General features: G+C 54.3%; 1 protein-coding gene across 2 annotated transcripts in view; it reads right to left on the bottom strand.

Moving 5' to 3' along the window:
- LOC107078410 (MAM domain-containing glycosylphosphatidylinositol anchor protein 1) overlaps positions 1–14973 on the bottom strand; it is a 177332-nt gene extending 162359 nt beyond the window's left edge. For both annotated transcript variants that reach the window (XM_069178576.1, XM_069178577.1), the window contains exons 1-2: positions 14123–14973; positions 12204–12293 (exon numbers count right to left, since the gene is read on the bottom strand). In XM_069178576.1, coding sequence (XP_069034677.1) covers positions 12204–12270 — 67 coding nt within the window. In that variant the 5' untranslated portion in view covers positions 12271–12293; positions 14123–14973. The remainder of the gene's footprint in view (positions 1–12203; positions 12294–14122) is intronic.
- Between the last annotated feature and the right edge of the window lie 203 nt (positions 14974–15176).

The raw sequence follows: 15176 nt of genomic DNA, 5'->3' as shown, positions 1-15176 counted from the left end.
ACTGACCACACTGCAGCCCGGCACTGTGACACTGACCACACTGCAGCCCGGCACAGTGACACTGACCACACTGCAGCCCGGCACTGTGACACTGACCACACTGCAGCCCGGCACTGTGACACTGACCACACTGCAGCCCGGCACTGTGAAACTGACCACACTGCAGCCCGGCACTGTGACACTGACCACACTGCAGCCCGGCACAGTGACACTGACCACACTGCAGCCCGGCACAGTGACACTGACCACACTGCAGCCCGGCACTGTGACACTGACCACACTGCAGCCCGGCACAGTGACACTGACCACACTGCAGCCCGGCACTGTGACACTGACCACACTGCAGCCCGGCACTGTGACACTGACCACACTGCAGCCCGGCACTGTGACACTGACCACACTGCAGCCCGGCACTGTGACACTGACCACACTGCAGCCCGGCACAGTGACACTGACCACACTGCAGCCCAGCATTGACACTGACCACACTGCGGCCCGGCACTTTGATACTGAGACACCAATCACACTGCAGCCCAGGACTGTGACACTGACCACACGGCAGCCCAGCACTGTGAGACTGAACACAATGTAGCACTGATATGCAGCACTGTGATGCTGAGCTACTAAACACATCCCTTACTGCTTGTACCTCCTACCAGACCCCAGACAGCCTGCAGGATAGTTTCTTTACAACACTGCCCTCCCTCCTGCAGTTACTGCACACATCCCCCATAGGCACACAGCCATATCACCGTGCTGTGATGGACGACTGTCCTGTCCAGGGTGTATGTGTCCTGTGATGGACTGCTGTCCTGTCCAGGGTGTGTGTGTGTGTCCAGGGTGGGACTGCTGTCCAGTCTGGGGTGTGTGTGTGTGTCCAGGGTGTGTGTGACCTGTGATGGACTGCTGTCCAGTCCGGGGTGTATGTGTGTCCGGGGTGTCCAGTTCCGGGTGTGTGTGACCTGTGATGGACTGCTGTCCAGTCTGGGGTGTGTGTGTGTCCGGGGTGTGTGTGACCTGTGATGGACTGCTGTCCAGTCTGGGGTGTGTGTGTGTTCGGGGTGTGTGTGACCTGTGATGGACTGCTGTCCTGTCCAGGGGGTGTGTGTCTGTGTTTCCTGTGATGGGTCTCCAGTCTCTCTGCTAACAGCTGGACGTGTGCTAAAGATCCTCCTCCGCTCCTCTACCTGTCCTGCCATGCGAGTGTCTTTGAAGAACAATGTCCGAGTCTCGAACCTGGAGCCCCGAGCTGTCGCTAATTAGTTGAACGTTCCTTTTAAAAACAGCAGGAGTTGTCAAGGAGTTTGGCCCCTGCAGAGAGTTGCAGCTGGGGTGATCAGGACAGCAGGGGAGCCCGGATATTGCTCTTTGAGGACAACCCCAGCCCTGCCCCTCTATATCAGCCTGGACAAAAAACTTTTGGCCAACACCAGCTGTATCTGATTTATCACACACAGGAGTACAGCCCTGCGCCAGCTGTATCTGATTTATCACACACAGCAGTACAGCCCTGCGCCAGCTGTATCTGATTTATCACACACAGGAGTACAGCCCTGCACCAGCTGTATCTGATTTATCACACACTGGATTACAGCCCTGTGCCAGCTGTATCTGATTTATCACACACAGGAGTACAGCCCTGCACCAGCTGTATCTGATTTATCACACACAGGAGTACAGCCCTGCGCCAGCTGTATCTGATTTATCACACACAGCAGTACAGCCCTGCGCCAGCTGTATCTGATTTATCACACACAGCAGTACAGCCCTGCTCCAGCTGTATCTGATTTATCACACACAGCAGTACAGCCCTGCTCCAGCTGTATCTGATTTATCACACACAGGAGTACAGCCCTGCGCCAGCTGTATCTGATTTATCACACACAGCAGTACAGCCCTGCTCCAGCTGTATCTGATTTATCACACACAGCAGTACAGCCCTGCTCCAGCTGTATCTGATTTATCACACACAGGAGTACAGCCCTGCGCCAGCTGTATCTGATTTATCACACACAGCAGTACAGCCCTGCGCCAGCTGTATCTGATTTATCACACACAGGAGTACAGCCCTGCGCCAGCTGTATCTGATTTATCACACACAGCAGTACAGCCCTGCCCCAGCTGTATCTGATTTATCACACACAGGAGTACAGCCCTGCACCAGCTGTATCTGATTTATCACACACAGCAGTACAGCCCTGCGCCAGCTGTAACTGATTTATCACACACAGGAGTACAGCCCTGCCCCAGCTGTATCTGATTTATCACACACAGGAGTACAGCCCTGCGCCAGCTGTAACTGATTTATCACACACAGGAGTACAGCCCTGCGCCAGCTGTATCTGATTTATCACACACAGCAGTACAGCCCTGCGCAAGCTGTATCTGATTTATCACACACAGCAGTACAGCCCTGCGCCAGCTGTATCTGATTTATCACACACAGCAGTACAGACTGCGCCAGCTGTATCTGATTTATCACACACAGCAGTACAGACTGCGCCAGCTGTATCTGATTTATCACACACAGCAGTACAGCCCTGCGCCAGCTGTATCTGATTTATCACACACAGCAGTACAGCCCTGCGCCAGCTGTATCTGATTTATCACACACAGGAGTACAGCCCTGCGCCAGCTGTATCTGATTTATCACACACAGGAGTACAGCCCTGCGCCAGCTGTATCTGATTTATCACACACAGCAGTACAGACTGCGCCAGCTGTATCTGATTTATCACACACAGCAGTACAGCCCTGCGCCAGCTGTATCTGATTTATCACACACAGCAGTACAGCCCTGCGCCAGCTGTATCTGATTTATCACACACAGGAGTACAGCCCTGCGCCAGCTGTATCTGATTTATCACACACAGCAGTACAGCCCTGCGCCAGCTGTATCTGATTTATCACACACAGGAGTACAGCCCTGCGCCAGCTGTATCTGATTTATCACACACAGCAGTACAGCCCTGCGCCAGCTGTATCTGATTTATCACACACAGGAGTACAGCCCTGCGCCAGCTGTAACTGATTTATCACACACAGCAGTACAGCCCTGCACCAGCTGTATCTGATTTATCACACACAGGAGTACAGCCCTGCGCCAGCTGTATCTGATTTATCACACACAGCAGTACAGCCCTGCCCCAGCTGTATCTGATTTATCACACACAGCAGTACAGCCCTGCGCCAGCTGTATCTCATTTATCACACACAGGAGTACAGCCCTGCGCCAGCTGTATCTGATTTATCACACACAGCAGTACAGCCCTGCCCCAGCTGTATCTGATTTATCACACACAGGAGTACAGCCCTGCCCCAGCTGTATCTGATTTATCACACACAGCAGTACAGCCCTGCGCCAGCTGTATCTCATTTATCACACACAGGAGTACAGCCCTGCGCCAGCTGTATCTGATTTATCACACACAGCAGTACAGCCCTGCGCCAGCTGTATCTGATTTATCACACACAGCAGTACAGCCCTGCGCCAGCTGTATCTGATTTATCACACACAGGAGTACAGCCCTGCGCCAGCTGTAACTGATTTATCACACACAGCAGTACAGCCCTGCACCAGCTGTATCTGATTTATCACACACAGGAGTACAGCCCTGCGCCAGCTGTATCTGATTTATCACACACAGGAGTACAGCCCTGCGCCAGCTGTATCTCATTTATCACACACAGGAGTACAGCCCTGCGCCAGCTGTATCTGATTTATCACACACAGCAGTACAGCCCTGCGCCAGCTGTATCTGATTTATCACACACAGGAGTACAGCCCTGCACCAGCTGTATCTGATTTATCACACACAGCAGTACAGCCCTGCGCCAGCTGTATCTGATTTATCACACACAGGAGTACAGCCCTGCGCCAGCTGTATCTGATTTATCACACACAGCAGTACAGCCCTGCGCCAGCTGTATCTGATTTATCACACACAGCAGTACAGCCCTGCGCCAGCTGTATCTGATTTATCACACACAGCAGTACAGCCCTGCGCCAGCTGTATCTGATTTATCACACACAGGAGTACAGCCCTGCACCAGCTGTATCTGATTTATCACACACAGCAGTACAGCCCTGCACCAGCTGTATCTCATTTATCACACACAGGATTACAGCCCTGTGCCAGCTGTATCTGATTTATCACACACAGCAGTACAGACTGCGCCAGCTGTATCTGATTTATCACACACAGCAGTACAGCCCTGCGCCAGCTGTATCTGATTTATCACACACAGCAGTACAGCCCTGCGCCAGCTGTATCTGATTTATCACACACAGCAGTACAGACTGCGCCAGCTGTATCTGATTTATCACACACAGCAGTACAGCCCTGCGCCAGCTGTATCTCTGATTTATCACACACTGCAGGTACACTATGTGTTAGCAGGGAGGATGTGCAGGGCACAGGTTAATTGGTGTCTGCTCCTTAATCAGATCACAACTGCACCTTGGCTTCAGTCAGTGCGCAAACTCGTGCACGCGTACGCGCCCTCACACAGGCGCACGAGCTGCTGATGAGTTAATAAAAAACTATTAAAAAGGGTGACAGTGTGACTAATGGAAACTGATGTACCGAGGACCACGAGGAGTGTGTGACTCAATTAATATTCATCAGGACAGTGGGATGAGCGTGGCAGCAGATCGCGCAGGCAGGCAGGCACGTGGCGCCAGGCAGGCGATAATGAGACCCACCCCTCCTGCAGAGACAGAAGCTCAGGGCCTGAAGGGGCAGGTGGGACATCTGCTACTCCTGCTGGGAACTGGGCTGTCTGATTAAAAAAACAGCAGGAGTGGTGACAGCTCCCAGAATCACTCCCATCTTAAGCCTGTCTCTAACTGACCAGTCTAGGAGTGGGATAGATTAAACAGACCCTGTGATCCCGGAGAGGTGATATAGATTAGAGACATCTGGGAGGAGAACTGTGGTCTGGAGAGGTGATATAGATTAGACACATCTGGGAGGAGAGCTGTGGTCTGGAGAGGTGATATAGATTAGACACATCTGGGAGGAGAGCTGTGGTCTGGAGAGGTGATATAGATTAGACACATCTGGGAGGAGAGCTGTGGTCTAGAGAGGTGATATAGATTAGACACATCTGGGAGGAGAGCTGTGGTCTGGAGAGGTGATATAGATTAGACACATCTGGGAGGAGAGCTGTGGTCTGGAGAGGTGATATAGATTAGACACATCTGGGAGGAGAGCTGTGGTCTGGAGAGGTGATATAGATTAGACACATCTGGGAGGAGAGCTGTGGTCTGGAGAGGTGATATAGATTAGACACATCTGGGAGGAGAGCTGTGGTCTGGAGAGGTGATATAGATTAGACACATCTGGGAGGAGATATAGATTAGACACATCTGGGAGGAGAGCTGTGGTCTAGAGAGGTGATATAGATTAGACACATCTGGGAGGAGAGCTGTGGTCTGGAGAGGTGATATAGATTAGACACATCTGGGAGGAGAGCTGTGGTCTGGAGAGGTGATATAGATTAGACACATCTGGGAGGAGAGCTGTGGTCTGGAGAGGTGATATAGATTAGACACATCTGGGAGGAGAGCTGTGGTCTGGAGAGGTGATATAGATTAGACACATCTGGGAGGAGAGCTGTGGTCTGGAGAGGTGATATAGATTAGACACATCTGGGAGGAGAGCTGTGGTCTGGAGAGGTGATATAGATTAGACACATCTGGGAGGAGAGCTGTGGTCTAGAGAGGTGATATAGATTAGACACATCTGGGAGGAGAGCTGTGGTCTGGAGAGGTGATATAGATTAGACACATCTGGGAGGAGAGCTGTGGTCTGGAGAGGTGATATAGATTAGACACATCTGGGAGGAGAGCTGTGGTCTGGAGAGGTGATATAGATTAGACACATCTGGGAGGAGAGCTGTGGTCTAGAGAGGTGATATAGATTAGACACATCTGGGAGGAGAGCTGTGGTCTGGAGAGGTGATATAGATTAGACACATCTGGGAGGAGAGCTGTGGTCTGGTGAGGTGATATAGATTAGACACATCTGGGAGGAGAGCTGTGGTCTAGAGAGGTGATATAGATTAGACACATCTGGGAGGAGAGCTGTGGTCTGGAGAGGTGATATAGATTAGACACATCTGGGAGGAGAGCTGTGGTCTGGAGAGGTGATATAGATTAGACACATCTGGGAGGAGAGCTGTGGTCTGGAGAGGTGATATAGATACGCCTGGGAGTAAAGCTGTGGTCCTGGAGAGGTCTTGGATGAGCAGATTCCAGAGTGAAAGCATGTACATATCCGATTCTCTACACCCCACATGCCCAGGTCAGTCAGATGCCAGTCTCTCAGACTCTGACTGGTATCACTCCACTCTGAGCCCAATGTCTCATTCCGTCCCCAGCCTGGCTTCTGTCTCACTCTGAGCCCAGCCTGCCTCCTGTCTCACTCTGAGCCCAGCGTGACTCCTGTCTCACTCTGAGCCCAGCGTTGCTCCTGTCTCACTCTGACCCAGTTTGGCTCCTGTCTCACTCCGAGCCCAGCCTGGCGCAGAGTCACAGACACAGAGGCCTCCTGAGCTGCAACATAGTGAAAGGTGTGATTCCTGAGGAGGCTGGGAGAATGGGGTGAGTCAGTCAGGGGTGGCTGCACCAGTGAAGAGCTTCAGCATGAGCACCAACACCACCAAGATAAACTGTAAACATAACTGAACCAGTCTGACTAAGGGAAACAGTGTAATTGGCTCCACAGGAGAGGAAAGGATTTGAATTTAAGGAGAGAAGGTCAAAGCAGAAGCTACATGTCATGGAAAAAATATATTTTCTCTATTTTTATTTAAACTTTTGCTCTATGGCCACAGCAGGTGAATAAATAAAAAGATAGCGTCTCTCAGACAGAGGAAAGGCCGAGATCCCCAGACCCTAGTTTCACACAGTCAAGCTCTCAGGCATGGGTAAATTATACAGCATCCAAAGCTCGCCCACTCAGAGGCAGACCACGTCTGCAAACTGCAGACCTGCAGACATGCAGGATAACTATATGGACAGAAACACAGAGAACCTAAGAACATAGTGCTGACAGTCTTTGACAAGCTGCCTAAACCCAGTGCTCCCTGCCTAGTCCCATGCTGCTCGCTCCCAGTGCACACTGACAGTCTGTGTCACACTGCTCCCTCCCAGTGCACGCTGACAGTCTGTGTCACACTGCTCCCTCCCAGTGCATGCTGACAGTCTCTGTAACACCCTGCACCCTCCCAGTGCACACTGACCGTCTCTGTGTCACACTGCTCCCTCCCAGTGCACGCTGACAGTCTGTATCACACTGCTCCCTCCCAGTTCACACTGACAGTCTGTGTCACACTGCTCCCTCCCAGTTCACACTGACAGTCTGTGTCACACTGCTCCCTCCCAGTTCACACTGACCGTCTCTGTGTCACACTGCTCCCTCCCAGTGCACGCTGACAGTCTGTGTCACACTGCTCCCTCCCAGTTCACACTGACCGTCTCTGTATCACACTGCTCCCTCCCAGTGCACGCTGACCGTCTCTGTGTAACACTGCTCCCTCCCAGTGCACACTGACAGTCTGTGTAACACTGCTCCCTCCCAGTGCACACTGACAGTCTGTGATACACTGCTCCCTCCCAGTGCACGCTGACAGTCTGTGTCACACTGCTCCCTCCCAGTGCACGCTGACTGTCTCTGTGTAACACTGCTCCCTCCCAGTTCACACTGACAGTCTCTGTGTCACACTGCTCCCTCCCAGTGCACACTGACAGTCTCTGTGTCACACTGCTCCCTCCCAGTGCACACTGACAGTCTCTGTGTCACACTGCTCCCTCCCAGTGCACGCTGACAGTCTGTGATACACTGCTCCCTCCCAGTGCACACTGACAGTCTGTGTCACACTGCTCCCTCCCAGTGCACGCTGACAGTCTGTGTCACACTGCTCCCTCCCAGTGCACACTGACAGTCTGTGATACACTGCTCCCTCCCAGTGCACGCTGACAGTCTGTGTCACACTGCTCCCTCCCAGTGCACACTGACAGTCTCTGTGTCACACTGCTCCCTCCCAGTGCACGCTGACTGTCTCTGTGTAACACTGCTCCCTCCCAGTTCACACTGACAGTCTCTGTGTCACACTGCTCCCTCCCAGTGCACACTGACAGTCTCTGTGTCACACTGCTCCCTCCCAGTGCACACTGACAGTCTGTGATACACTGCTCCCTCCCAGTGCACACTGACAGTCTGTGTCACACTGCTCCCTCCCAGTGCACGCTGACTGTCTCTGTGTAACACTGCTCCCTCCCAGTGCACACTGACAGTCTCTGTGTCACACTGCTCCCTCCCAGTGCACACTGACAGTCTGTATCACACTGCTCCCTCCCAGTGCACGCTGACAGTCTATGTCACACTGCTCCCTCCCAGTGCACACTGACAGTCTCTGTGTAACACTGCTCCCTCCCAGTGCACGCTGACCGTCTCTGTGTCACACTGCTCCCTCCTTCTTAGTGCACACTGACAGTCTCGGACATGCTGCTGGACTGACAGACCAGCCAGCAGATTAAGAGCCCAAGCGAATGGAAACTGCGAGTTCACAGCCCCGGGCTCTGAATACAGGAGACAAACAGCTCACAGAGTCACGTGACCATCAGAAAGAGACAAACGCAAATTACTCAACAGTTCATAGATGTGTTTGGTATGATTTGCCCAGCCCAACTGCATGAAAGAGTATTTTTCAATTTTTAGGAAAGCCTATTTTTAGACTTGTATTAACACTTTTAGCAATAATCACTCGCAGTCGAGATGCCTGCTGCACAAGGAGCTCTTGCAGTGCTGCTGCTCCTCACAGACGCCTGATGTTTGTTGTCTATAAGCACTAGTTCGTTTTCTCATCTGTTTTCAGAAGAATGACTGAAGGACAGACGCAGAACCTGACAACGTCTCTCCCAGTTAAAAAACAACAATCTCGAACGGCAGCGAAATCGCTGATGGCAGAAGTCTACTGATAAGCTGATATTAGAAAATCAGAGTCACTTCCTTTGCTATTGTGTACAACCAAGATTTCCAGAAAGACAACACACTGTCCAGCATACTATAGTCATGCTGCCAGACACCTGCCCGACACGCTGCCCAACACGTGCCAAACGTGCCAAACACACACCCGACACGCTAGCCGACACGCTAGCCGACAAACGTCTGACACACTGTCCGACACGCTGCTCCACACGCAGTCAGAGACACGCCTAACACACGGCCCAACACACTACTCCACATGCTGCTCGACACGCTGCACTGGACACATGCCTGACATGCTGCTCGACACGCTGCTCAACACACACCCGACACGCTGCTCGACACGCTGCTCCACGCAGCCAGACACACGCCTAACACCCTGCCCAACACGCTGCTCCACACGCAGCCAGACACGCGTCTAACACCCTGCCCAACACGCTGCTCCACACGCAGCCAGACACGTGTCTAACACCCTGCCCAACACGCTGCTCCACACGCAGCCAGACACGCGTCTAACACCCTGCCCAACACGCTGCTCCACACGCAGCCAGACACGCGTCTAACACCCTGCCCAACACACTGATCCACACGCAGCCAGACACGCGTCTAACACCCTGCCCAACACACTGATCCACACGCAGCCAGACACGCGTCTAACACCCTGCCCAACACGCTGCTCCACACGCAGCCAGACACGCGTCTAACACCCTGCCCAACACACTGATCCACACGCAGCCAGACACGCGTCTAACACCCTGCCCAACACGCTGCTCCACACGCAGCCAGACACACGCCTAACACCCTGCCCAACACGCTGCTCCACACGCAGCCAGACACGCGTCTAACACCCTGCCCAACACACTGATCCACACGCAGCCAGACACGCGTCTAACACCCTGCCCAACACGCTGATCCACACACAGCCAGACACGCGTCTAACACCCTGCCCAACGCACACCCGACACATTCCTAACACGCTGCCTGACATGCTGCTCGACACACACCCAACACGCTGCCCAATGCGTGCCCAACACGCTGATCCACACGCTGCCCAACACGCTGATCCACACGCTGCCCAACACGCTGCACGACATGCTGCCAGTCGCTTGCCCGACAAGTGCCTGACACACACTCTGACACACAGCCCAAGGCCTTGTGGCCCCTGTGCTGTCCCCTGTGTGTCCCGTGTGGGGCCAGAGGCAGATGTTTATGCCACAGGTACAAAGGCCTGTAGGAACACACCTGCTGGTGTTTCAGCACACGCTGGGACACAAGAGCTCTCCCTCATATACAGCACTGTGTCAGCGTCTGGGGTACCCCAGGGGGACACAGCTACTGGAAAGTGGGTGCAAGTGGGTGTAACCCCCGGTGGACACAGCTCCCAGAAGGGGGCGCAGGCTGGTGTACCCCCGGGGGGACACAGCTGCCAGGAAGGCCAGGGGGACACAGCTCTTGGGAAGGGGCTGCAGGCTGTTGTACCCCAGAGGGATACAGCTCTTGGGAAGGGGCTGTAGGCTGGTGTACCCCAGGGGGACACAGCTCTTGGGAAGGGGATGCATGCTGGTGTACCCCAGAGGGATACAGCTGCTGGAAAGGGGGTGCAGTGTGGTGTACCCCAGAGGGACACAGCTGCTGGAAAGGGGGTGCAGTGTGGTGTACCCCAGAGGGACAGGGCTGCTGGAAAGAGGGTGCAGGCTGATGTACCCTAGGGGGACACAGGTGTTGGAAAAGGGGGTGCAAACACGCTAAAAGATCCCTGAAAGCTGGAACAGGACATTAAATGTGGTCTTTCTGCATATATTTGGCTATAATTGTCTTTACTCCACCCCACACACAACAAACTCCTCTCAGAAACCGGATCAGAAGTTAATGTAGCCAGTTTCCCCAGTGTGGCAGGCCAGCGCTCCAGGAAAGCTCTGAACACAGGTCTACACTACCCCCTGAGCATGGGCGTTTCCGTGTCCAACGGAGGCCAAGTGATCTTTTAATACCCGCATTTATTACAGTTTCACGGTCTGTCCCTGTGGACTGTGGTAATCGTGTGTGACACCCGGCACGTACGCAACGAATATACAGTTTCAGTCTCCCGAGCACTTGTAGACTGGTGAAAAGGTCTGTATTAGTCCTGCTGTGATAGCGGTGTAGGCCCGGTTTTATCAACTCAGTAACTACCCGCGGAATCGCTCCCAGGACGCCGCTGTCCAGGAGTGGATCCCCAGCCCTGCGCAGCACACGAGGAGCCCGCTCCGGCTCAGGCAGGAGGAAAACACGAGTGGGACCGCACTGACAGACGACGGAGAGCGCGTTCACGCTGCGTTTCGAGGAAGAAGACCCCAGTTCGCTCGTGGGGCCGTAGGGAAGCCGAGCTGGCTTGTGCTGTCAGTGTTTGAGCAGTGTTTCCGGCTGTGGAGACACGGGTGTCGCGCACAGCGGTGATATCCCGCTTGGTGACGATGAGGACGATGATGAAGTAGCACATGTGCCTCCGCCTGTCCTGTCGGTCTGCTCCCGGTAAAACGCGTTTCTCCTGCCGCCACGCCTCGGAGCGCGGGTACAGAAGCGCAGCTCACACTCTAGAAAAACTATTTCCCCCGCGAGTTTTAATAAGGTGTGAAATCTCCTATTTACACTTCTGCTTTTACACTGGAGCGACTCTCATTTGGGGTCAACGACGGGGTTCCTGAAGTTTTGAGGAGTAAAGGGAGAGGCGGAGAGAGAACACATCTCCAGCACATCGCCCGTGTCGGGGGCTCGAGTGGGATGCTCACGGAGGGCGCGCTGCTGGCGGGGCCGCTGGGAGACTTTCTAACGCAATTAACTCCGGTCTCACGCCTTACAAGCCGCGGGTCTCGTCTCCTACTGCGCCAGGTTTGTTGGGAGGGAATTACAGGTCGTTTTTATAAATATAGTGTTGAAGACGTCGTTCACAAGCGAATGTAACGAGCTGAATCTCGAGAACGTCACGGCAGGCGGGCACCTGGTCACACCACGGACCCGATCCGGTGCGTCCCGGGACTACCGGACCGAGCCTGCTCCCCAGACAGACCGGGACAGACCTCCGCTCCCGGCTCCCGGCCCCCGACCGGGGTGAGCCTGCAGCCTCGCTCACGGGTTCAAAGGGCCGCTGAGTGACAGTGTTGCAGGAGCCGAAAACAACTCCGAGACATTTTCAGACACTCGCCCTCCCCGCCCCCCGCACGGTCCGCTTACCGTACACTCCTTGTCCGGCTGCGTACGGGTACAGGACGGAAAGGAACAGAATCCACACAAGATCCATCTTCAGCTCCGGCGCTTCATAACCTGTGGAAAGAAGCGGGGCACGTGGTTTCAGCGCACTCCCGAGCGGCCGGCGCGGCGGCGGCGGCGGCGGCGGCCGGGGAGAGCGAGCCCGGACTCGGCTAGCGCTCCGGGGACGTCCCGCCGGGCAGGGGGTTGGTCCCTCTCGCCGCAGATTAAACCAGAACTTCAGGATCGCACCCAAACCCTTGTGAGCTTATGTCCTGTGTCGTTTTCTCCAGTTATGCAGTGAGAGTTCTGTTGTTGTGTGCTGCAGTTTAAAGAATTCAGTTCTGCTGGCAGAGTCCTGGTGTGTGTCCTGCAGAAGTCTCTGTTTCAGTTTGGAGAAAAGTCCACGTTAATACAGGTTCTCCTGTTGTCCGGTTGGTCATACCGGATAATGTGACAAAGGCGGAGGTATGAGACAGAATGAAGTAAAGTGGAAATGTGCCCGTTCAAAACATAAACTTACACTATCCGTCTCTGTCCAGATCCCCTTCTTGTATAGAGTGCACAGTCACCACCTCACGAACCCTACACTTGGACACTCGCGTCGGAGGCGTCTTTTTCTTTAACCCTGTTTACCGGGCGCCTCGCGTGACAGTTCCACGGAAGCCCGTGGGTCGCTCGGGAGCCCGCTGTCCAGTTAGGTGCTGGACAGGTGGCCGTGACTCCTACTGGTGTACCGGTGCAGATTTAATACCATGCGTGAGAATCCCAGCCCCAGTAGGATCTTTTGTACAACTTTAACTCACGGGTGAATGGATCAATAGAAGATCTCCACACCACGCCAAACAGAAAACATCCAAGATCGGTGTATTACATGAAGGCCAAATTACATGAAGCAATTTTAACGCCGTGACAAATGTAAACAGCTTAAAGAAGCTCGCATTTAATTTGCTATTAATACAACGCAAACAAGTTTCAAGTTTCATTACTGAGAACATCCTCACTCCGAATTTTCGAAACCCGTCCCCCAGATTCCCAGCGCCCACTCTCACTCGTGACAGCCCGCCCAGCGCTTACAGAGATCAGGCTGAAGAAACCGGGCTCCGCGACACCGCCAAAGCGCCTTTCATTCTTAGAGTCGGAAATGGAAGAAGGGAATTTGATTGCAAACGGGTATGTAAAAATATTTACTTGGCTGTAGAGATAAAGATCGTCTCATTTACAAAGCGATGTGCAGATCGTTTAATTAGTAGTAATTGATATATGCAGTATATTCTGTTTTATACACAACCCTGTCCTCTCCCACCGTAGCGTGATTAATACACAGCTCTGTGTTCAGCCCACTCTGCAGCGTGTTTAATACACATCTCTGTCCTCTGCCACTGAAGCGTGTTTAATTCACGGCTTTAGTGTTTAATACACAGCTCTGTCCTCTCCCAGCGTGGCGGGTTTTATACACAGCTCTTTCCACAATCCACTCTGTAGCGTGTTTAATACACAGCTCTGTCCTCTGCCACTGTAGCGTGTTTACTACACGGCTCTGTCCTCCACCCCGTCTGCAGAGTGTTTAAAGCGCAGCGCGGGTCCGGGACAGTTTACCGGATCCCCCCGAGCCCCACGGTGCCCAGACTATACCCAAAAACGACCTTCCTTCCCTGGTGACAAGAACTCGCTGTTTCATGCGTTCCCGTCCGCCCGACTACATCTTCCTATGCAACTTTTCAAAAGAGCAGTTCAAAAGCAGTTGCGACCAGACTTGAATCTCGGCGGCTGGCTGCTGGTTTTATCTATCCGAGTACCAAGACAGCAGTTTCCCGGTTCAGACTCACGGCTGGCCGAGCCGATCTCTGTTTGTGCCGCCGGGGGCTGGCGGCCGTGAGCGGGTCGGGCGGCGCGGCTCTTACCCTGCGCGGGGTCTGGGTCTGTCCAGTCCGGGACTGCGCGCTGCCTCCCGCCCCTGACACCTCGCACAGCCGCCGGGAAGTCGGAAATCACTGGGAAGACAAGTGTCCCGTCTCCCGGTCCTTCCCAGTGAGGGCGGATCCTGCAGACCTGGCGATGTCGCCAGAAACTCTCCACAGCCCCACTCCTGCGTGCGCCCGCCGCGGGTCAGCTTTAATAATCCACCCGGCCCGCCGCCCGCCGCCCGACCCGGGTCCGCGGGCACTTCCAGGCGCTGGACCGCCGGGTGCCGGGCTCACAGGAGGTGGGAGGAAGCCTGCTCTGTCAGTCCGCCACTGCCCGGAGCGGCCGCAAGTTTATATCCGCCGGCCCTTCTCCAGACACCCGCGTCAGATCCACTCCTGGAACCCCGCTCCCCTGCGTCCGTGACGAGCGCGAGATGCCCGAGCCGGAGCGGACCTGGAGCCGGCGCGGTTCGGGCTCCTGGGGGTCCCGGGTTGCTGGCCCGTGCGAGCCGTCGGCTCTGCTCCCCGAACTCCGCTCGCGACTAGCTCAGCCCTACTCAACTTGTGTCCGCGAGCGCGCCAGAGCAGAGGGAGACGGCGGTGCGCCGGTTTAATTGTTTTCCGTGCTCGGTGTGAGCGGCTGCGACTCCTCCGGCACAGCCAGCCAATTAGAGCCGTGCAGCTGCACTCGCGTCCAGCCTACAGAGCGCTCTCCCCGTTTCCCCGAGGACCAATTAAATAAGAAAGAGGCCGGGATAGAAAGAAAAATCACAATCGCGCTCTCTCTCTCTCTCACACACACATATACACAGTCACACAGAGACACACATCACAGACACTCTCACATCCTCTACCCGCGCAGCTCCTGCCTCCAGGTCCGTTTCCTGCCTCGCCGACTCCCGAATCCCGCCGCCAGGCGGCGCGCTTGAGCCACTTTTCATCTCTGTGGCCTGCTATCTCAGTGACTATCGCTGCCTCTCTGTACACATACATCCGTGTCGACAGGTCTCAAAAGAAACTCTATTATTCAATTACTTTGATCAGTTATATA

The sequence above is a fragment of the Lepisosteus oculatus genome, chromosome 2 (genome assembly GCF_040954835.1).
Source record: "Lepisosteus oculatus isolate fLepOcu1 chromosome 2, fLepOcu1.hap2, whole genome shotgun sequence".
NCBI classification, from domain to species: Eukaryota; Metazoa; Chordata; class Actinopteri; order Semionotiformes; family Lepisosteidae; genus Lepisosteus; species Lepisosteus oculatus.
Note: the sequence above shows the minus strand (reverse complement) of the source record. Positions and strands in the feature narration are given on the sequence as shown.